Here is a 20,615-nt window from a genome sequence, read left to right as displayed (position 1 = left end):
TGAAAAAAAGAGCACTCATGCGCATTTTGATGCCGAGAACTGCATTGCTGCACCTGGAAAACCAAGCAAGTCAGACAAGTTGAACACCGCTCTTGTTTGTAGTTGCCCAAATAAATCAAACTGGTGACATTTCACATTTAGAAACTTTATATGAGCCTTTACACGAAGTCATGCTGCCAACATAGCCGCCTTGGCTAACGTTGGTCTCTGCACAGAGGAACTGGACTCAAATCTTGAGTGGCTTCTTCCACATTGCACCGACAAGGTAGTCCAATTTAACTCAGCTAATTAATGACTTGAGACGTTGCTGGCAAGGCAAAGTGTATTGTGCAGACTGATTGGTTTACAAATTTGAAAAGTGTTTGTGAATCACATTTAATAGCAACTGCTATACTTCACCGTTTCACAAACATGACAGGTGGAGGGAAAACAAATACAGTTGACTGTCCATTCCACTTGGGAATATACTCCTTTAGACCAATTCGGATTGACGTGGACAGTCAAGCACATAAAATAATATCCAGACCTGTACAGCAACAAAATTAAATTGCATGCCTGATAATCTGTTCAAGGGCACGTCGTGCATTACATGCTAAACTACAAACTTGGTAAACAGCTGCTGGAATAAAATACAATTCTCTCCCATTTTAGATGATAGAAAATGTACAGGATTCCAATAAATGCATATTTGGAATTAAGAAACAAAAATACATAATTTAAGTGCTTCAAATTGAAAAAGGGGGAGGGCAATTCTCAAGTAGAAAACATCTATTTACAGAAAATAAATCTAAACACTGTCACTCTCTCCCACCATCAATTTTCGGGAGTGGTCGCTGATCAGCTTTGCTCTGCCCTTTGCGGGCCCGCTCCCGGAATCCTCTGCCTCTCAGGAAGCGTCCCTGCACTCCGAAAGTCTCCAGGTTTAATTTTTTCTCCTCTGCCCATGTGGTCCTCCTGAGGATGCTCACAAATGGTGCCCACATTAAATGATGAATAAGACACACAAAAAGGAGGGGGAAAAAAAACTGCATCCTCACCTGGGCTTCATGTCTGATGAGATGTTGTCAAAGAAGCCCTTACTCTTGTCATAGTACTTCTCACCAAGCACGCTGTCTTCCTGCGTACGTGGACTCTCGGGGGACTCTATTGAGGACACCTCAACTGTAGTGGATATCAAAACAGTTCTGCCGCAATGAGTGAAAATGTACAAGTAATTGACACCCCAAAAACGTTTGAGTATACAGTAGAGTTAACGGCCTGTAGATGGCACCAAAGTAATACTATTATTTATTTGGCCTGTGCACAGAATAGGTGAGTTTTTCAGCCAAATACGCTTAAAAGGGATACTTGACTCATTGAGCTAATTTCAGCAGCAAAAAAAAATTCTGTCCAGAATGAATTTGATTACTTATTTTTCTTGTACAATTAATAACTTTAAAAACTAATCTTTCCACTTGCTGTCGACATCACCTGTGCTGAGGAAGTAGGTAACGACCAATCATGGCTCACCTGTTTTCAGGATTTGGTCAGCAAACTGAGCCATGATTGGTGATTACCTACTTCCACAGCACAGGTGATGTCATCTTCAGTCGACAGCAAGTGGATTTTGTAATCAGTATTGTAAGGTATTAATTTTACATGAAAAATAATTAAGTTACCAAATTCATTCTGGACAAAAGATTTACTTTTTGCTGCTGAAAATGAACAATGAATTAAGTATCCCTTTAAGTGAACACACCTACAACCTCCTTTGTGAGATCGTCTTTAAATTGAGCATTTGCTGATTCAAAATCAAAATCTGAATCAAAGTTCAAAGTTTTAGATTTTGAGTTCTTCACAAGAAACTGCCCTCTGCTCCTGGACCTGCGACTTCCTGCACAAACACACACAAGTTTCACAATAAAATTATGCTTTAGCTCATGCTTGCAAATATTTAAGAAAGCTAAATGTTATGATACCTTGTTTTCGTCTTTGTTTTTTATTATCAGTGCCTTGACCTTGTGTCAGGCCTTCACTTGGCTGAGATGCGGTTTGATCTAAAAGAAAAGGATTGGGCTTACTTAAACATGAAAAGAAATGAGTGATCTTTCGTTGATAGTCAAATGAATTGAAATAATCTTACTAATGGGGACATTCTCTTTCTGAACTTGGGAAACTGCGCGCTGGGCCGGACGAACACTCTGTCTGATCTGCTGCGGCTGGATTGAGGATTTCCCCTTTTTCTGAGCACTGCTGGCCAATGGCACCGTCTGAACTGCTTGCTCGACCATAGGAGCTCTTCTGCCGGGGATACCGTGAAACCCTGGAACTGCACAAACAAATTGTGACACAGACAACAGAACGGCACACAAGTAGATGAACATTGTACCTAGCATGGTTGTTATAGTTTTGGAATTTTCATTATAGTTTTTTTATTTCATTTTGAGATTTTTTTTAATTTTAGTTAGTTTTCAGGATGGTTCTGTTTTTTGTTTTAGTCATTTCAAAAATGCTTACATTTTTTTATTTTTTTTTGTATTACTTGTGTGCAAGATTTAATAAACACCATGGTAAAAAGAAAAAAGTAATGCACTTCCTACCTAGCATTGCGTTTCGGCTGAATTAAATGAAAAAGCTGGCAAGTCGAGCCATTGAGGCCAAAAGTCAAACACGGAAAATTATCACCCATAGGAGCGACATCATCTGAAGGTGCTTTTCTATTGGCTGCTGCTGCTAGACGTCGCTTCTGTGCGACACTTTTAAATGTCCATATTCTGATTAATATTGAAATAAAATCACATTTAAAATCAACCCCAAAGGCTCATGTATTAAATTACCAAAGACTAAAACTAAGGACATTTTCACTTTAATTATAGTTATTTTTGTAAATGTAAAATGTACTTTTAATTAGTTTTAGTAAAAAAATAAAAAAAACATTTTCATTTTGTTAACAAAATTGTATTTATTTATTTATTTATAGTTATTTTGTTAGTTTTAGTTAACTAAAATAACCTTGGTACCTAGACCCTGCGTTGCACTGTACTGCTCGTTGAGGAGAGAGCTGGTAGCCATCTGATTGTAGGCAGGCATCATGTCTTGGTAAAGGCTCCAGCGTGGGCGATATCCACCAGAAGGGGTTCCAAGAGAAGACTTAAACAGCAAAAAAACAAACAAAAAAAAACCTGACATATAGAAAGGCATTTGAGCACTTACACATTATAAATCATTTAAAAAATGGACAATAGTTTTTTCCAGACTTGATAAACTGTCATTTACATGTCAACATTCAGTCGCACTGCTTCTTTCCCTCAACTATTGCTCACCTAGTCCTAGTGTAGTTGCCATAGTTGGCTGACCTGTGAAAGTTTCTGGGAAAATATATCAGCCTAAAAAATGTCCATGCAGCAAATGATATCAAATATGCTTAGAAACATCTAAAGCCAGCCCTAAAAGAATAATTTAAGTCAAAAAAAGCAGAGAGAAAACCAAGACACCTGTACAATAGCAGGGTCCCGAGGAAGCCCATGATGCGGTTTTGCTGGTTCAGACACTGTGATGTCCTTTATGTCACTCCCTCGAAATATTATGTATTCATATACTTCATCTTTAGGTGGAAGTGGACTGCCAGTTTGACGGTCCTCCGTCCCAAATGATTTCACTGTATAAAAGGCACAGAGAATCATGATGTTACGTCTTCAAGAAAGAGCTGGATACAAATTAGGAAATGACAAGGAACTTACCTTTGGCCAAAGCAACAGTGGACCTCTCTGTGTCCACGTAGGATAACACACCTTCATAACGAATCTGCGCCTTAGATATCAGACTTATTTTGCTGCCAATGTAAGGAGTTCCACCTCGGGCATTCATGTTTCCAGCAGATTAAAACAAAGAGAGAAAGAGGCCACAATTTATGCAAGGAGCATGGCATTAACTCATCAGCGACAATCAAAACTAGGAGCACGTGTGTAATTTATAAGATCGACAATGACGCAATTCGGTTGGCTGGCAAACTGCAAAGAGAAGGGTTGGTTTGATTCTTTGTTTGGCGCACTCCTTAGATAAGCGGGCGGTGGAATGTTTGAGAACTTGGAAAAAAAAGTTATCAATCAATCAATAAATTGAGTTTTACTGTTAAATACCTCCAACTGTAATGTTTACTTTTTCAGCAGACCTGTTGGCAAACTTATCCACACTGTTGAAGCAAAAATTGTTACTGTTTCAACTCCTTTCCTTATAAGTTAAAATAGAAAAAAATGTACATTCAGATTTTTGTTAAATCTTTTTTATTAGAATTTTAAATCTTCTTGCTAAGTGATGTGGCGGTGCCCTAGCACCATCTACTGGCCACCACTGGAACGCATATTATTCTGTGCTGATCGCATTGATATATATATATATTTTTATTGATTACAGTCAAATATTTTGTTTGTATATATTTTTTTAAATAATTTATCAACATGGATATAATAAAAATAATAATAAAGAAATCTATACTTTGTCAAGGTAAATTTGTTAATCTTGTTAAACTCTGCAAATGATGACACAATGTAAAAACGATAAGAGAGAGAGAGAGAGAGAGAGAGAGAGAGAGAGAGAGAGAGAGAGAGAGAGAGAGAGAGAGAGAGAGAGAGAGAGAGGTGAATTGCAGCTGATCTTGATTGATTTATTGATTATAGAGTGGGAAATCAGGGTCAGTCAATGACCCGAGGGAACGTTAACCAGGGAACATTAACGATAATGAGGCAACTAGTGTGATGAGCCTTGTGTTTGATATCACTTAAAGAATGGCAAGAAGCGAAAAATAAACACCCTCTCATGACATATATATGTGTGTGTGTGTGTGTGTGTGTGTACAGTATTAATTTAATAATGTACTTTAAGCAGGGTGTATACTTTCAATACCAATGTCTGTTAAAAAACAATGACACATTTGAACATTGTCATGTTTAGTTTACTTTTGGACAAGGATGCAGTAAAAAGAAAACGTCTTTGTGGTCGTGAGATTTTTGTTTTGTTTTTGGGCTCATTAGCAATTGACTCACAAGTGACTAAGTGAGTGACGTAGGTAGGGGGATCCAGTAATGTGCTTTGTTTTAGTACGTCATTCTCGCCAGAGAATACTTCGTTTAAAAAAAACGTGAACGTTTTCAAAATGACGCCACAATACGACACGAACAATACATAATTAATTGTGCAGTTACATGCGCTTGTAGCGCATAGGATCCATCCCACTAGAGGCTGCCAGCAGCGTGTTTCCTCTAAGGGCGGGTGTGACGCCCACTCCGCCTCTTCACTACAGCAACTTCACTTTCTGCCTACAGCCAGTGGAGCCATCTTGCACCGCGTCTCGACCGTGCTTAACTCTCGAAAAAGGACAGTTCCTATTTTTGTAAAACATACTGACAACTCACTAAAAGTCACAGTTGGGAATTCGCAATTGGGGCAGCTAACGCAGCCGTACAAACAAGCCGTCTGGGACGCGGTATTTGACGAAAACACTTGGAGACCGCGGCGGTGTTTACTGCTGGTAACCAATCCTTTGGAATGACAGTTGAAGCCATTAGGACCGCCTTTTACGCAGCGGAACAGCCAATCACAGGTCAGCTCAGTGCCTCCAACAAGACGCCAAAGTTGTTGAGCGCATGCGCATGTCAGTTGGTAAGTACAGTACCCGCTTCACTTCTCGCTAGCTCGCGGGAGAGTAAGATGGCGGCTGTCCCTGATCTGCTGGATGATCTTAAATTACACACAGAGGTGAATAAATCCGTAGTCGGACACGCTAAACGCTCCGTAGACTCACAATAGTTGTTCCTGTCTCACAATAACCACTGGGGAAGGCACGAGACATTTGATCATTAACTATTGCTCCTGGGCAAGCTCGTAGCGCGCTAACGTCCATTTGGGACTTGGCTCAAGAAGATAGCCAGACAGGTATGCTGTAACTCCTAATACTGTGTCGCTCTCCGTGTGTAGGAAGGAACACGCTGGCAGGGAAGATGAGTAGATGCGCCAAAGCCTAGCCCCATCACTTTCCTTATTGTTTCTGCTCCGAACAAGTTGGAAGTGCATGGGACGTCAACATAACGACGTCCCCATGGTTCGTCGGCGGACTTTGCCACGGGACACGAGGCTGGCAAAACACTCATTATCAGTGTTGGTGTGACTTGTGACTTATCTTCACTCGTCAGGAGGAAGTGGGCTCATACTCTGCGCAGACATTCAATGACCAACTATGAACTGTCACAGTTCAGGAAGTGCTGTGCCTCCTGTGAGGACGACAGTGGCAAGTTGTAATAACAGCTGTCTTGTGACATCTGTCAGTAGCAGTGGACCTGTGTTGTCCAAGGGGTCGAACGTTGCCATCGTGCCCCCCTTGTCAAACACTGTCATCCAGACGCCACTTTCGAACTCGCAAGGTGTCATCGCTTCAGCTCCGACCGTGACCCCGACATCAGGAGCCACCGTGACCCTCGTTAGGCCTCCTATGCAAACCGTGCACTTGGGTCCAACTTTGAACGGGAACAGTGACGGAATACGTGCGGTGGCGCCCGCGATTAAGGCAGAGCCCCACGCTAGCAACATACAGACTCCATCGCAGCAGTCTGTCACTTCTGACGCTGTTAGTGCTCCTCCAGCTGCCGGTCCAAGTGGGATCCAAACATTGACGCAACAGATAATGTCACCTAGGCTCCCTCTGACATCCCCGGGGCAGCCCAGTATACATAACATCCAGCTTCCCCCTGGTGAGTGTAACTTGTTTGTTCACTTGACTAGTGCTACAGTATATAATTGTGATTAACTTAGGGTTAGGGTTAGCAACAAAAACATATGAACACTAAATAATTCCCCTCTTTTATTAACCTTTGTGTTTGGAATTGTACTAAGAAAAAATATAGTCTGTGCTGGTTATTATGCCATGAAAACTGTGCTCATAGCTTTATATTGTTGTGAACTGAGAAATAAATCCTAAATTAGCTCATGGCATCTGAAAAAAAACACATTGCCTGCATATTTTTTTTCAGATTAGACATTCCAGTGCTAGTGTTTTTTCTTTTTCTAAACGTCTTTTTACATTTCGTCCTTATCCACAGAGACTAAAAAAAAGTAACAAACTTGTTTTGACCAGAGTAGAAAATACAGCTGCTTTCAAAAGGAGGAACTCAAAATTTCTTAAAAAGTTAAAAGGAAACTTAAACAAGTAAATAGTTCCCTATAGTTTTCTTAGAAAAAAAAAATCTAAATTTTTTAATAACTGAAATGTTAAACTCTGACTTAACGTTTTGTTTTGTTCAAACAAAACAAAAAGTGCAAAGAGTTCCCCGTGTCAACAATATCTCATAAAGTTAACTGAAAACTTAAATGAACAGTTCCCTGAAGTTAACACCGTTTTAAATCAGTGATCTGTTATCGGCCATCTGATTTTTTTAAAAGAACAACGCCGATATTCGTCAAAATACTTAAAATCGGCACAATAATTGGCCCAGACAAAGTACAGTATTTATACTTATGCTATTTCCCACCTCCTAGAAGAACGTTGCAATGCACCGGGATAAGGACTTCTTGAAAAAAAATCTCTATATACCGCCAATAAGCTAAGTGTTTGGCACAAAAAATTGGGGTTACAAAAAGAAAAGAAAAAATGCAAATAGGTGAATCCGCAGGTACCGAACTGCAATTTTGCAGGGGTCCAATGTATTTCATTTACAGCATGAATTTAGCAGCATTTATAGTTACCTGTTGAATTGGACTTTAACATATATTCTCCGACTTTCTTCAGGGATGGTGCTTGTACGCAGTGAGGCTGGACAGCTGTTGATGATTCCTCAACAGGCGCTGGCCCAGATGCAGGCACAGGCGCTGGGTGGCATGGCACCCCGAACTGCTCCACCAAACATGCCTCCAGGCCAGGTCGTATCATAATCACATATTTTAATTGGTTTGATTTCATGTTGAGATTTTCTACTTTAAGTCTGCGCTTGCTCCTCCATAGTTCATGGAAGTCATTTCTGGTTAGGTGAAAAGTTGTGAGCATAGGTAATAATGAATCATTTTCAGTGTGCACTTGACAAATGTGCACGACTTAATGTGAGCCAAGAGCTGTATCAACAATTTCTAAAGCTAACGCTAATATTTTATTGTGTTAAAACAGACTCGTATAATTATTCTGGAGATGATTAATTAATTGATTATTATTTGAGGTAAAAACTGATCTTATTTCTTTCTGCCTTTTTCCAGGCTCCCGGAAACACCATCATCAGCAGACAAACAACTCCGAGCACCATTATCCGACAGGGCTGTCCAACTCCAACATCGTTGCCTTCCACCACCACTCTTCATAGACCTCCTGTCCTTCAGGTACTCTAGTCTGTTTTGATGCATTTCACACGTATATGTCAATCTAGTGATGATGCCGGTAATTGACCACAGAATGGCAACATTCCACATCACAGGCCATTCAGAGTGATCATTTCCGCTATATAAAGTTTAAAAAGTAAAGATACTTTGGTAACATTGGTGTCGGGTGGTTTCTCTTTCTTTTTATAAACAGGTTTCTTAGTTTGTTACATTACTGTGATGACCACATTCTAGTTTGTCTGTCTGTTTGCTTTTTTTTTTTTAATATAAGAAAATGGGAACTTCACACACCTTGTAATTTTTTTGTGTTCACATAAATATTTAATTTAAAAAAAGTTGGAAAAAATGCAAATACTGAGAATAAGATTTATTTGGTGCACTGTATAATGTAATGTTAATACTGTACTGGCATTTAGTTTGTCAACCTCACACAATGGTGTCAGTTTAGAGATCAAGGTTGTCCCGCTCTGATCATGTGATCAGAAATTGGGGTTGATCACGTAATTTTCAGATGATTGGTTTCGAGTAAAAAAAAAAATCTGATGTTTTAAACTTAATTTTTAATGGTCACGAAGGGCAAACAAATTCTAAGTAGCTTAGTTTTATATTGCACAACTAAAAGTTTTGAGTTTGTGTGGTGTAGAAAAAAATACCCACAACCCCACAAGTGCTGGGATTCAACAAAAATGCTTGTCATTTATTCAACCTGCAACATTTTAAGCCTGGTTGGACAGAACCTATTTGTTCAAATATGAAACAAAAAAAACCCAAATCATGTTACTTCGAGTTACGGGTGGCGTTGACAAAATAAAATATATTTGATTTTTTAGGATATTTCAATGTAATTTGCTTACATCCTTATTTTGTGCCACACCACTTTTATGCTATAAAAATATTTTTTTGGTTTACTTAATCTAAACCACTGTTGCACAAGTATTGCCATATAAAGAGGTGTCATGGGTTGAGTTAGGTGTTACTTGGTGTGAAAAGTTTGAGAACTACTGTATGCATTGCTGTGGTATCGGCATACAGTCTAAACCCATTGACTCGGGTGCAAAAAATTAGATCGGGACAATCCCAGTAATTACAGTATATAATGTTGAAACATTTTGAAGGTTGATAATAAAAAAATATTTCATTTTTAACATTTGAAAGACTGCAGAAAGTATAATTGATTTTTAAAAAGAAAAAAAAGAAATGGGAAAATACACAAATAAAGTGATCAACTCAAGAGATTTCTGCACAGCCGTTATAAAGTAGTTCTGCGGACATTATGTTACGCAAACAGGTTCACAAAATTAAACCAATATGATCATCAATGCTCTCTCTCCCTCCCCTTAGAGCTCGGTGGGGACGGCAATGCCAGGAATGGCCCGAAGAAACCAAACAGCTGGGACCACAGTTACGTCAGTTACAATGAGTAAAGTGAGTCATGTGACTGGGATGGCAAACATCTGTGTTTAAAAGCCCTGCAAACGTGCCACAGAGATGATGTCTGCTATGAGTATTATTCATTCATTCATTCATTCATTCTGTGAACCAATGCATCCTTTACACCTGTCAGGAAACGATGGAGAATGTGAACAAATGTAGGAACTTCTTGTCTACACTGATCAAGCTGACTTGCACTGGCAAGCGATTAACTGAAGCTGCCAGTGTGAAACAGCTGGTTAAAGACCTGCTGGTGAGTGACGAGGACGGTACATACAAAGTGTTCATGGCATCTACATGTATGTTCACATCAGCTTTTTCATCAGGAGAATAAACTGGAAGCTGAAGAGTTCACCAGCAGACTATATAAAGAGCTCAACTCATCGCCCCAGCCGTACCTAGTGCCTTTCCTTGAGGTAATGTGACTTACGTTATTTCTCTTCATTTTTGTTTTCCTCGAGCAAATCTTAAGCGTTCATCCATAGAATCTCTATGACCAGAGTCATGTTTGTCACTTTGTGTACAGAAAAATCTTCCTGCCTTGAGGCAACTGACCCCAGATTCGGCAGCCTTTATCCAGCAGAGTCAGCTAACCCAGCCAACCACTGGTTCTGTCTTGTCCACCTCACCGAGCCCCACCACAGTTGTCCTGAGCAGCCCTGCTCCGCGCCTCACCGCTCAAATCAACAGACCCCAGCTTCAGCCAAATGTTAGCAAGCCTGGACCGACACCGTCACTTGTAAATACCCGCCACTAATGTCAATCTCCAACAATAAAAGCGCACGTCCAGCCATTTTCCGGGAAGTAATGGACATTCCTCTCTGTAGGTCCTCCAGTCTCAGCAGCAGAGAGCAATGTTGAGACCTCAGGTTCCTTTAGCCGTGTCCCCGATGGTGAATCTCAGGAATCAGGCCCCTGGTCGCATCATGCTGGGACAGCCACAGGTCCAGCTTAAAGAGCTGCACCCATGTGAGCATATTGCTTTTTAAAGTGACTTTTGTGCTGTCTTATCATATTGGTGACATTTTCTGTTTTTCATTTACACCATTTGTCTGTCCGTCTCACAATTTCTTGCAGTTCCTGTGAAGTCGGAGGTGCCAGCTGGTTCCAGACAAAACTCGGCCACAGTCTTGACTCTAGCTCAAAAGAATAGGCTGAAAGAAGCAGGCGGTACTTTTAAGTAAGCTTATGAAGCAGTTTTATTTAACAAATGTATTCACGGAATAATTTTACTGTTTACTGTAAACATTTTCTTTACAATAATATATGTTGAATGTGTCTCCACTCGTTTAAACATGGCATTCTGATTAATATTGTGGTTTTTAGCCATCTCATGAGGTGGCCATTTTGTCACTTGTGTCATTTTTCATTGACAGCCACAGTTGCTTCAGGTAATGACCAATCATGGTTCATGTGTTTTCTGAAGCTGAGCCATGATTGGTTGTTACCTGAGCCCTGAGCAACTGATGTCATTTTCAGTCGACCATGTTTAGACTTGTGGGGCTGCATAGAACATATTATTGTAAAGAATTTTTGGGGGTTGACGTTCCCTTTAACAGCAGAAGGGAATGGACATTAAAACAAACATCACTAAATCTACTGCCCCCCCCCCTCCCCCTAAAAAAAAGATGTGTATTTTTTTACGCTGTTATTTCAAGTAAACACAAAGCGTTGTTTTCCGTAATAACATTTCTATTCCCTTAAAATTTGTATTTTAAAACGTCTATTTTCACAGAGACGACGACGACATCAACGATGTGGCCTCCATGGCTGGAGTGAACCTTTCCGAGGAAAGTGCCAATATCCTGGCAACCAATTCAGGACTGGTGGGAGCAGTGACACATTCCTGTAAGGATGAGGCTTTTCTTTCTGGCGCCACGTTACAGAGGAGAATGCTGGAGATTGGTGAGACACGAGACCTCTTATAATCACGTGCTGCTATTAACCTCCTGTGTGTGTCTTTGCTCATAAAATATTATTGCTGGCATTGCAGTACTGGTACTGTATGCAAAATTGGAATTCCTTTTTTTATTCGGGCAGGATAAAAAAAAGTAAAATATGTAGTGCCTCAAAAGATTGATTTCCGATAAGAACACCAGGGTTGCAGTTTTTCCATTGCAGTGAGTTTATTTAATGTACGCACGAGGGTCAATCGCTTGATGTATTTTTTCACGATTGTCCAGTTCCGTATTTTTTTTTTGTCCATGGCAAGCCTAGCATTCTGTGCATGCAGCTCCTAATGGTGTTCAAAGGTATAACGGCGTCACTCCTTCTGCTTCAGGCCGCAGGCATGGCGTGACCGACTTCGGTCCAGAGGTGATCAATTACGTCTCACATGCGACTCAGCAGCGCCTACGGGATCTGCTGGAAAGGGTTTCCCTCGTGGCACAGCAGAAAAACGGCAATTTTAAGGTCTGTTTATAGCTTTAGCACTGCCACAAATAGGTCCGTGGTTCCCCATAGTTTAGAATTTGCACCAGGTTGCAAACATATTTTTGGGGGATAAACACTCAACATGACGTTTTCTGTGCTTTTGGCAAAATGGTTGAAAAAGTTGTTTGACTGAATTTTACAACTCACAAATAAAATATAATCAGTACAACTCTTTTGAAGAACATTTTTGTATCACTGAATGAACCCGAACACTTCTCTACTGGCAGGAGGACGACAGGCATGAACAGAACAGTGATGTTCGTTCTCAGCTGAAATTCTTTGAACAGCTGGATCAGTTAGAGAAACAGCAGAAGGAGGAACAGGAGAGAGAGATTCTCTTAAAGGCAGCCAAGGTATATTCAAAATGCCCTCTACCTCAGGAAAGGAAGGGTAGTCAAACATAACACATGGGCACAGATTTGTTAATATTTCTCGTTTATGCCAACGCAGTCTCGCGCTCGTCAAGAAGACCCCGAGCAGCTCCGTCTGAAACAGAAAGCGAAAGAGGTGCGAGGAGTCAATCCATCTGTTTAAATTACCGTAAGTAATTTATCTATCAATCTATGTTGATGGCGTTATTCCGTCCTTTCAGATGCAGCAGCAGGAGCTGGCTCAGATGAGACAGAGGGAGGCCAATCAGACGGCTCTGGCTGCCATTGGCCCTCGAAAGAAGAGGAAGATTCCAGAATCGCCATCTTCCACGGCTGTAGCAGAGGTGAACTTTTTATTTTATTTTATTTTTTTGAATTTTTTTTCTGGAGAGCTAAGTTCATTCAGTAATTTTACGAGCAGAGGTGAACTTGACTGCAGTACTTTTAATTAAGCCACATTACCACGAGTAGTATGGATTAGTGCAATTAGAATTTATTACAATTCTCAGTTTTTCTTGTTCCATCCTGCAGGTATCATACCACAGCGGTTGTTTGGAAAATAATGTACCATGTTTGTGTTAGCATGGGAACAGTCCATAAAGTCATTGTTGCTCATTTGTCTCGCCCCGCAGGGATCAGGCCCCAATCTTTCAGGGGGTGCCGCTTCAACAGGCTCCAGGCCTACACGGCAGCGCATCACACGTGTCAATCTCAGGGACTTGCTCTTCTGTTTGGAGAATGAGAGATTCACCAGTCGCTCCAATTTCCTCTACAAAGGCTTTCTCAAATAGGATCCATGTCAGCTAAGAGAGGAGGGAGAGTCGAGTGTGTGGAGAGAGCAACCACTCCCAACACACTGAGAGAGCATACAAGGCTCCCGGGGCGGATTATTTTAAACTGTTTTTTTTCCCACTTGGGCAGATATAGGACCTAAAACATCAAAGTATATACTGTAACTATATTATGAATCACCTTTCTACCTCCCCCCTTAAGTCACATTTATTCCCTGAGCAGCAATGAACTCTGAAAATCTGATTAATGAATTTTAAAGATTTTCAAATTATGCAAGTATGCTCTCACTAGTTTTATTTTCTCGTTCCTTGTTTGTATGTGCATTACAATTTGAAGCACTGAAAATAACTATTTTTCTTTAAACCGAATCCACACTCATTTATATGAAATCATGATCTTATTTTTAAGTGAATTAGTAAATGTACATTCACAGAGTGTGACCTACTGAATTGCCTTTCTAACTATAAGCCATATAGCATACTCTGCTGTTAACCCATAAAGCAGTAAATAGCTCCTCCTTACTTATACTGGATTTTATTTGACACATATTTATTTACTTTTTTTGGAATTATTGTTTAGTTATTTATTAAATTTTATTTGATACATTGTTTATCATGTACCTTGAATATATATTCTTTTTTTTTCTTTTTCTTTTTTAAATAACTTACGGTGTGTACTGGTAGATTTCAGCATGTGAAGAGTGCTTCTATTCTAATAACTTTTTGTCTTGATTTAATTAACTCCCAAGTCGAAGCCTATTTTTTTTTGTTTAGCTGCCCACATTCTACTGTTGTACTCTCTCATAGATATTATAGTTATTTCTCTACCTGAATATATTTTGTGCTTTTCAGCCCTTTATCTATTAGTATCTATGACTGGTAAATGTGTATATTTGTAAATGTTGCATCTTAACTTTTACACATTTTTAATAGCTGTGAGAATTTACCCATATAATAAAACGAATGTGTTTTCTCAAATGAACATTTTAAATAAATTAATATTTTGCACTAACCTTCTGTTTTAAATGTTTCTCATGCTACACTGGGGGGCAGCATTGTATTGTAACATGGAGCGATTGCTTGTTAAGTCGAGCTTCATCTTTATTTATATAGCGCTTTCAAACAGCGACTGCGTGTCCCTGATTTGTAAGGAACAGAACATCCAGCAGTTGCCCCTGCACATACAAGAGGTCCTGGATAAACGGTGTTTCGTAGTTCCTTAGCAAAAAACTGCAATTTAATTATTTTATTCCCAGCTCAAATAGAGTAAGATTGGGTCCATGCAGGTTCCTGATAGTTTACCACAGTAGCCTTCTATAGAATGTGAGGATATATTTTGCATGCAGACTCTGTTATGGGGGTGCCCTGGAACGTAACCCCACGATAAACAAGAGACTACTGTATTCTTTGGTGGGATGTCTTTTTGAGTTCCTTGGCGTTCTAGCTTCTCTGGCAACATCTGCTACATCAAGCTGTTATATTTGCAATGTGCATTTTCACCAGTGTGGCAGTCGCCGCCTTAGGTCACATTAACAGGAAGCAGCTTCACATGCACCAGGTGCGCAGTTCTATTTGACAATTGTACTGAACCCCGGGTTTGGAACGCTTATTATTATATATTTTTTTTGAACGACAGTTATTTATTGAAACCACAAGATGGCATTAGCTTCTTTGCAATAGCTACATGTAGCCTACTATACACTACAGGCATCTCCTTGTCCTATAGACTGAAACGGAAAAACATAATAGTTAGTTAAATGTAAAAATGCACACATTTTATATTGAATGGTGCAAAAGTACTTTTTTGTGCACATAATTTGCTCATTCTGAGTGTTAATGTTGTTCCTCCACAAATCTTTGTCTGGTGGTGGCGGTGGTGATGCAGGTAAGACCTCACCCGTTGTGTCTCCACCCAACCCATTATTTTTCATGGTAATCCCTCTTCCACTCATCAACATCACTGCTCTTTCAGACTTAAGTCCACATAAGCTCCCACTTGAGTGCTGGAGGCAGAGCAGCAACGGGGGACGATGAGGTTGCCTAGCGACATCTCAGTCACTGCACCTGAGGGTGTTGGGTAAACACCCTGAGCTTGCCAGAGCGAACAAGAGTGAAGTAACATCACTCTTTTCTTACTTCCACGTGTTTAAGTCAGCTCTTTTGAAAGGAAAGTTGACACAGTTGAGGGAATTATAGGTTAATTTTTTTCTGAATGATCCCTTTCAGCTATTACATAATTTAGATGTGCTTTGTATTCTTTGTTTTTCACTTGCGACTTGTATCGCAGTTTACACACACTATTTCTTGTCTTGCTGAAAGCGCCCATTTGAGAGTGCATCCCTGAAATTAAGTGAAGCCAGCCATCATCCTCACGGACTAAAATATGACTGGACTAACAATGCCGTCAATGAGTAGTGAGAACGGAAGTTACCGGCGGCCATTTTACGTTGCCACTCGCTAAGCCACCGAGTTGACCACCAGTTTGGCTTGTGATGCTTGGAATTGTCAATAAGAGAAAATTAAAAGTATTTTTCTTTGCAATCAAATTTACATGTAGCACTTCTCCCAAATGTATTGGTAAAACTGTATGTCATACACAGTGGTATGGTATTTTCCCCGTAGAGACAGAAAATAACGTGAAATCGTCACAGAGAATTTACTGTATTATAGTTAGGTGGCGTTAGTGAGTGGCAACGCAAAATGGCCGCCGGTGGCTTCACTTCTCCCAACGGCGATTTTGCGGCACTGACAGTCTAGTCATTTAAATCCGCGCTATGGGAAGAGCTGCCACACTACCTCTACGCATTACACCAATTGAGCTCAGCACTGCCACCTGTGGCAGCGGCTCAGTACTTTCTTGGCTCCACTGTGCACGTTCAGTCACTTTTCTGGCTGATCAGAAAGACTTCATAATAGAACACATGTTCATTAAATATATTAGACAGCCGCTCTTACTTTCTCACCCATGTATGCACGTAAATATGCAAATTCAGCAATTTTATTAATTTGAATGATGAAAACATTGACATTATTAGATTGATAAAGAAAATCAATGTCAAATATGGACAAGAAATCTAAAATTTAACTTAATGACAGCACGTCCCTGATGACCATAGGAAGGCAATTTAGATGAATTGACTTAGTGCCTTGGGATTAATTTGCTGCATTTTGTTATCCAGCAAGATACACAAATTCCCTGACCAATAACCACCTTTATTATGAAATAAAGATAACTTTTTAAGGTCCATGCATCAGCATTTTCCGTCTGCTTGCACCTCTTAACAACTCCATCTCCTATGTGTCCATGACCTTGTGGCACCAGGGTTAATGCTGACTTGAGGACTCTTTTGTCACGAGGTTGACCGGGGCAGTTTGCTTTGGCCCACAGATGCTATTATAGGACCGGTGTTTATGACTGCTGTTGAAATGGGTTTGTAAGTATGGTGTGCACCTGCAAAGTATTGATGTGGGGGTTAATAGCCTGTTGCCCTCTTTAATGGGGCTACATCAGGTCTGGCAGCAGGCAGCGGCAGCGCACATAGAAAAGGAGCATCCCCATCTACAAAGTCATTGTAAGGAAGGTACGAAAATGTGTTGCATCTCCACTTTAGGTTTACATGGAGAAGTGTGAGACATTCGAATCTCTTGCTGGAACAAACAAGCTCATGTGCTGCTCTTACATGCTCTTACATGAGGCTGCTTCGCTTGATGTCACACTGACCCACATGGAGTCACAGGTAACAGCATTCGCTACACCTGGAAAACATAATGAGGTTGCCACGTTACCTTGAAAAAGGAACGTACTGCTGAGTTCCTTTACTGATTACTTAACGAACGTAACTAAGTGCGATTGGAAGATACTTTATTAGTTATATACATTCATCAGATGCCGACAACTCCACTTAACATCAAATTCACAGCGTCTTCTCTAACCTCATGATCCACAAGTGAGTGACGGCGAACTAATGTTATATGCGGTATATTTGGTCATGACACGTTTAAAAAAATAAATATATATTTTTAGATTTTCTTGAAATCTACTTGGGTGGTGGCCAATTTACTTAGTATTAACATAGTGTGGGAAACACTGTATAAATAAAATAAAATAAATATATATATATATAAAATTAAGACTTTTTTTTTTTGACTTAACGTAAGTAAACAGTTTTAAAAATAGTAAATAAAAATAGGTCTTTATGTATTTCACTTAACATAACGTCCCCCTTTATAATTGCCTAAGTCTTTTTTTTGGCAAGAATATTTTTTTTGCCTAAAACATTTCCTCATGATATAAAATGTTTTTTTTTTTTGCGTTTCCTGAAAAATCTGAAAAAAATACCTAGGCAATTATTTTAAGAAGGCTACAATCTAAACTCTTTCTGTCTTTTAAGACTTCAATAATCATATATATATTTTAAGGCAGTCTTTTTTTGACCTGATATATTAAATTTCAATATTGTAATTTGTCATCGCAAAACCTTTATAAAGTACATTGTTTATAAATATAATGATTCAATTTGGGAACATCACAGTTACATAGCCGTGTGGGTCTTTCTCTTTAAGCTTGAATCTGCTTCATATGTTAAATACTACTACTACTACTATTTTTGCATTATTACACGTAGTCTTTTTTAAGCTAGATAACACTTTATCAACAGCATAAAATGTGCAACATACCTTAATATTTTCTTTAGCTGACACTCAAAATAGTGAATGTGTTTCCAATTTGAAAACACAAATCACGCACCTTACTGCATTGCTATTTTTATGTGGTCCGAACGTGACATGGCACATACGTGACGTCATTATAATTGTGAAGTTCCAGTATGCTTCATTTCAACACTGTTTAAACACGGTGTTTCCTCTTTCTACATTCTAAAAACAGTTGGGTCAAAAGTAACCCAATTATGGATCAAAAATGGACTGATCCACTTTATGCGTCAATTTGACCCAACCTTCTGGGTTGTATTATACAAAATTACCCAATTTCTTGACCCAAGTAAAGGGTCTGACCAATATTCATGAGTTGGTTCACACCACAAGATCCATTTCTTGACTCAAAGTTGGGTCAAATTGACCCAAATAGAGGACCAGTCCATTTTTCACCCATATTTAGGTTATTTTTGATCCAACTGTTTTTAGAGTGTAGAGTTGTTTGGTACCTGTCTTTATCTACGAATGGGATATCCTCCTATATTTTATTATTTATGGTAACTGTCAATGTGATCCCTGTGATCTACTTGCTAACATTGTTAATATATAAGCTATAATAAATTGTGGCTTTGTAGTAGTCAGATTACTTCACCGAGAGAATTAACATGGTAGATTAGAAACTCGTTCCTTTCTAACTCGTTAATTGCATCAATGCCAGTACTGCATTTAAAAATGTACAAAATAATGATGCTCAGATTTGATGGACACTTTCCCAACAAAATTTAACAAACCAGCATTTCCTAACAGTTATTGAGCCAAGGCACATATTTTACATTAGAAAAATAAATCTCACGGCACACCACCAAAAAATGCTCCAGATTGATGTTGTTGCTAATTTATACTGCTTAATAATAATATGAACATGTCTAATTGCGGTCTAAAGTAGTGGGCCATCAAGGGATTTAATGCATGCTAAAACATGAAGCACATTCAATTAAGTATCATACTAATTACTCTGAGGCAAAAGCATTAGAAAACACATGCATTAATTATACATGAGAAATAGGTTTGATGTGAAATTAGCATGAATTTTATCTCATGCATTTGCAATGGAACAAGGAGTGAATACACGCACGCCATGACGGCATTGACTTTAAACTGTGACTAATCATCTTTCATTAGGCAGACAATCTCAAAGCTCGTCGTTCTTCCCTGTCACGTTACTGTAATATCATCACAACATTTACAATAATAATCCCGGACATGTGTGGTGATCAATTATTTATTTATACTAATGACTTTGCTATACATCTATTATTCATCCTAGGCTCTGCGCTGTCCTACCAGAGTGAGGCTGACAGGGGGAAATGGAGGGGCAGATGGGAAACGGAGCTTGATTGTGCCCTTAAGGACATCTGAGTCCAACTTGTTGAAGTGCCGGAAAATCGTCTCTTAGGGAGGTAGACGCTGTCCTGAGGAAGACATTTCAACTGGCTGAGGTGAACATTTTCACTGAGATGATTAAATACTCTCTGCCCGACCATGTTTTCACATTCAAACACATTGTTGAGCATTTCTAGTCCGCTTTTCTGGCAATAAACTTCTTGAAGATGTGTCCATGGTTGTTATTAGTTTAGTCCACATTTTTTAATTTCACCCGCATGCTTGGGCATTTGCATCCCAATAACACCCCATTGGTCAATTCTAGTCTAAAGTTCAATTCGGAGGTCAAGTCTGATTCGTATTGCACCATAAATGTCAACAAAATGACTACTTCATGGCTATTCCTTATCGTAATGTGGCGGTCGGTCATGATGACAGGTATGGTACGTGGTCATGTGATATGCGATGAGGAACCAGCTGGCTGTTTGAATCGCCAAACAAAATGAGGGTACTATAGTGTGGGACTATATACGGCAGGGTTCACCAACTTGGTGCCCGTGGGCAAGACCCCAAGGACCGCATAAGTCCTCAAGTTACGGCGGAGTTCCGTTCCTACGTTGTCGATGTAACCCGAATTTCGACTTAAGTCGGATTTCCCAGTTAAAGTGGATATTTAAATCAAAATACTTTGTACAGTACTTTTAACTCTTTGACTGCAAAACGTTATCCAAAAAACAACCCCGACAATGCCAGCCGAGTATTTTAACTTATCTTACAAGGCAAACAGAATATTGTGTGTTTTGACTACATATACATGGTGGGTACCAAATGTAAAATCGCGTTCCATTCTTTCATTAGAAAAAGAGATATGTTTCTACCTTATTCCATTTTTTGAAAATAGGTAATTTGAGTGACATTGAGAGAAAATTGAAAAGATAAGGAGAAAACGAGCTTTTGTGAAAATATTTCTTTTCATTTTCTGCACAACAGTGACTTTGACACTGATATTTTTGGTTTAGTGACGCTCTGTGAATTAGATTTAATGTGACAAAGGCTTTGATCATTCACGTCATCCTTGAAAACATTCTATTTCATCAGATTCGTCATGTTTCATTGTAATTCCATACACCGGGAGCCCATTCAAAAGAGATACAATGCTGCCATCTGCTGGCCATAGTTCGTGGCTGTTTTTGGATTTTACAACCCCAATGACAAGGCA

General features: G+C 39.4%; 2 protein-coding genes across 5 annotated transcripts; one reads left to right on the top strand and one right to left on the bottom strand.

The window, feature by feature from the left end:
• Positions 1-338: 338 nt before the first annotated feature.
• On the bottom strand, positions 339-3,942 carry LOC147166882 (protein LSM14 homolog B-like). 2 transcript variants are annotated; one of them, XM_086086787.1, is made up of 8 exons: positions 3,720-3,942; positions 3,474-3,637; positions 3,000-3,129; positions 2,123-2,308; positions 1,959-2,036; positions 1,739-1,873; positions 1,038-1,161; positions 339-963 (listed from the first exon to the last, which is right to left on the bottom strand). In XM_086086787.1, the coding sequence occupies exons 1-8, from the start codon at positions 3,844-3,846 to the stop codon at positions 798-800; spliced, it is 1,110 nt and encodes a 369-aa protein (XP_085942913.1). In that variant the 5' UTR covers positions 3,847-3,942; the 3' UTR covers positions 339-797. The 2 variants fall into 2 exon arrangements, with proteins under 2 accessions (XP_085942913.1, XP_085942914.1); XM_086086788.1 differs by having other exon boundaries at positions 339-954.
• Positions 3,943-5,308: 1,366 nt separating this feature from the next.
• Positions 5,309-14,373, top strand: taf4a (TAF4A RNA polymerase II, TATA box binding protein (TBP)-associated factor). 3 transcript variants are annotated; one of them, XM_086086786.1, is made up of 16 exons: positions 5,309-5,578; positions 5,953-6,722; positions 7,757-7,887; positions 8,215-8,334; positions 9,676-9,759; positions 9,899-10,018; positions 10,092-10,181; positions 10,292-10,504; positions 10,593-10,734; positions 10,843-10,945; positions 11,501-11,670; positions 12,047-12,177; positions 12,426-12,551; positions 12,649-12,705; positions 12,791-12,913; positions 13,202-14,373. In XM_086086786.1, exons 2-16 carry the CDS (start codon positions 6,212-6,214, stop codon positions 13,358-13,360), a joined length of 2,280 nt encoding a protein of 759 aa, XP_085942912.1. In that variant the 5' UTR covers positions 5,309-5,578; positions 5,953-6,211; the 3' UTR covers positions 13,361-14,373. The 3 variants fall into 3 exon arrangements, with proteins under 3 accessions (XP_085942912.1, XP_085942909.1, XP_085942910.1); XM_086086783.1 differs by having other exon boundaries at positions 5,309-5,637; XM_086086784.1 differs by lacking the exon at positions 5,309-5,578 and adding an exon at positions 5,642-5,733.
• Positions 14,374-20,615: the final 6,242 nt, after the last annotated feature.

The sequence above is a fragment of the Leptonotus elevatus genome, chromosome 10 (genome assembly GCF_054856555.1).
Source record: "Leptonotus elevatus isolate MCC_2025b chromosome 10, RoL_Lele_1.0, whole genome shotgun sequence".
Classification (NCBI taxonomy): Eukaryota; Metazoa; Chordata; class Actinopteri; order Syngnathiformes; family Syngnathidae; genus Leptonotus; species Leptonotus elevatus.
This window is presented reverse-complemented; position numbering and strand designations above follow the sequence as displayed.

What these genes read in the sequence shown, in the direction of transcription:
- LOC147166882 (XM_086086787.1), bottom strand. Translation starts at nt 3,846, where the DNA reads ATGAATGCCCGAGGTGGAACTCCTTACATTGGCAGCAAAATAAGTCTG. An exon ending in GAAAGAGAATGTCCCCATTA is followed by an intron (nt 2,037 to 2,122) that starts GTAAGATTATTT and finishes CTTTTCTTTTAG; the next exon opens with ATCAAACCGCATCTCAGCCA. An exon ending in TCTCACAAAGGAGGTTGTAG is followed by an intron (nt 1,162 to 1,738) that starts GTGTGTTCACTT and finishes TATCCACTACAG; the next exon opens with TTGAGGTGTCCTCAATAGAG.
- taf4a (XM_086086786.1), top strand. Translation starts at nt 6,212, where the DNA reads ATGAACTGTCACAGTTCAGGAAGTGCTGTGCCTCCTGTGAGGACGACA. An exon ending in ACCTAGTGCCTTTCCTTGAG is followed by an intron (nt 10,182 to 10,291) that starts GTAATGTGACTT and finishes CTTTGTGTACAG; the next exon opens with AAAAATCTTCCTGCCTTGAG. An exon ending in AGAAAAACGGCAATTTTAAG is followed by an intron (nt 12,178 to 12,425) that starts GTCTGTTTATAG and finishes CTCTACTGGCAG; the next exon opens with GAGGACGACAGGCATGAACA.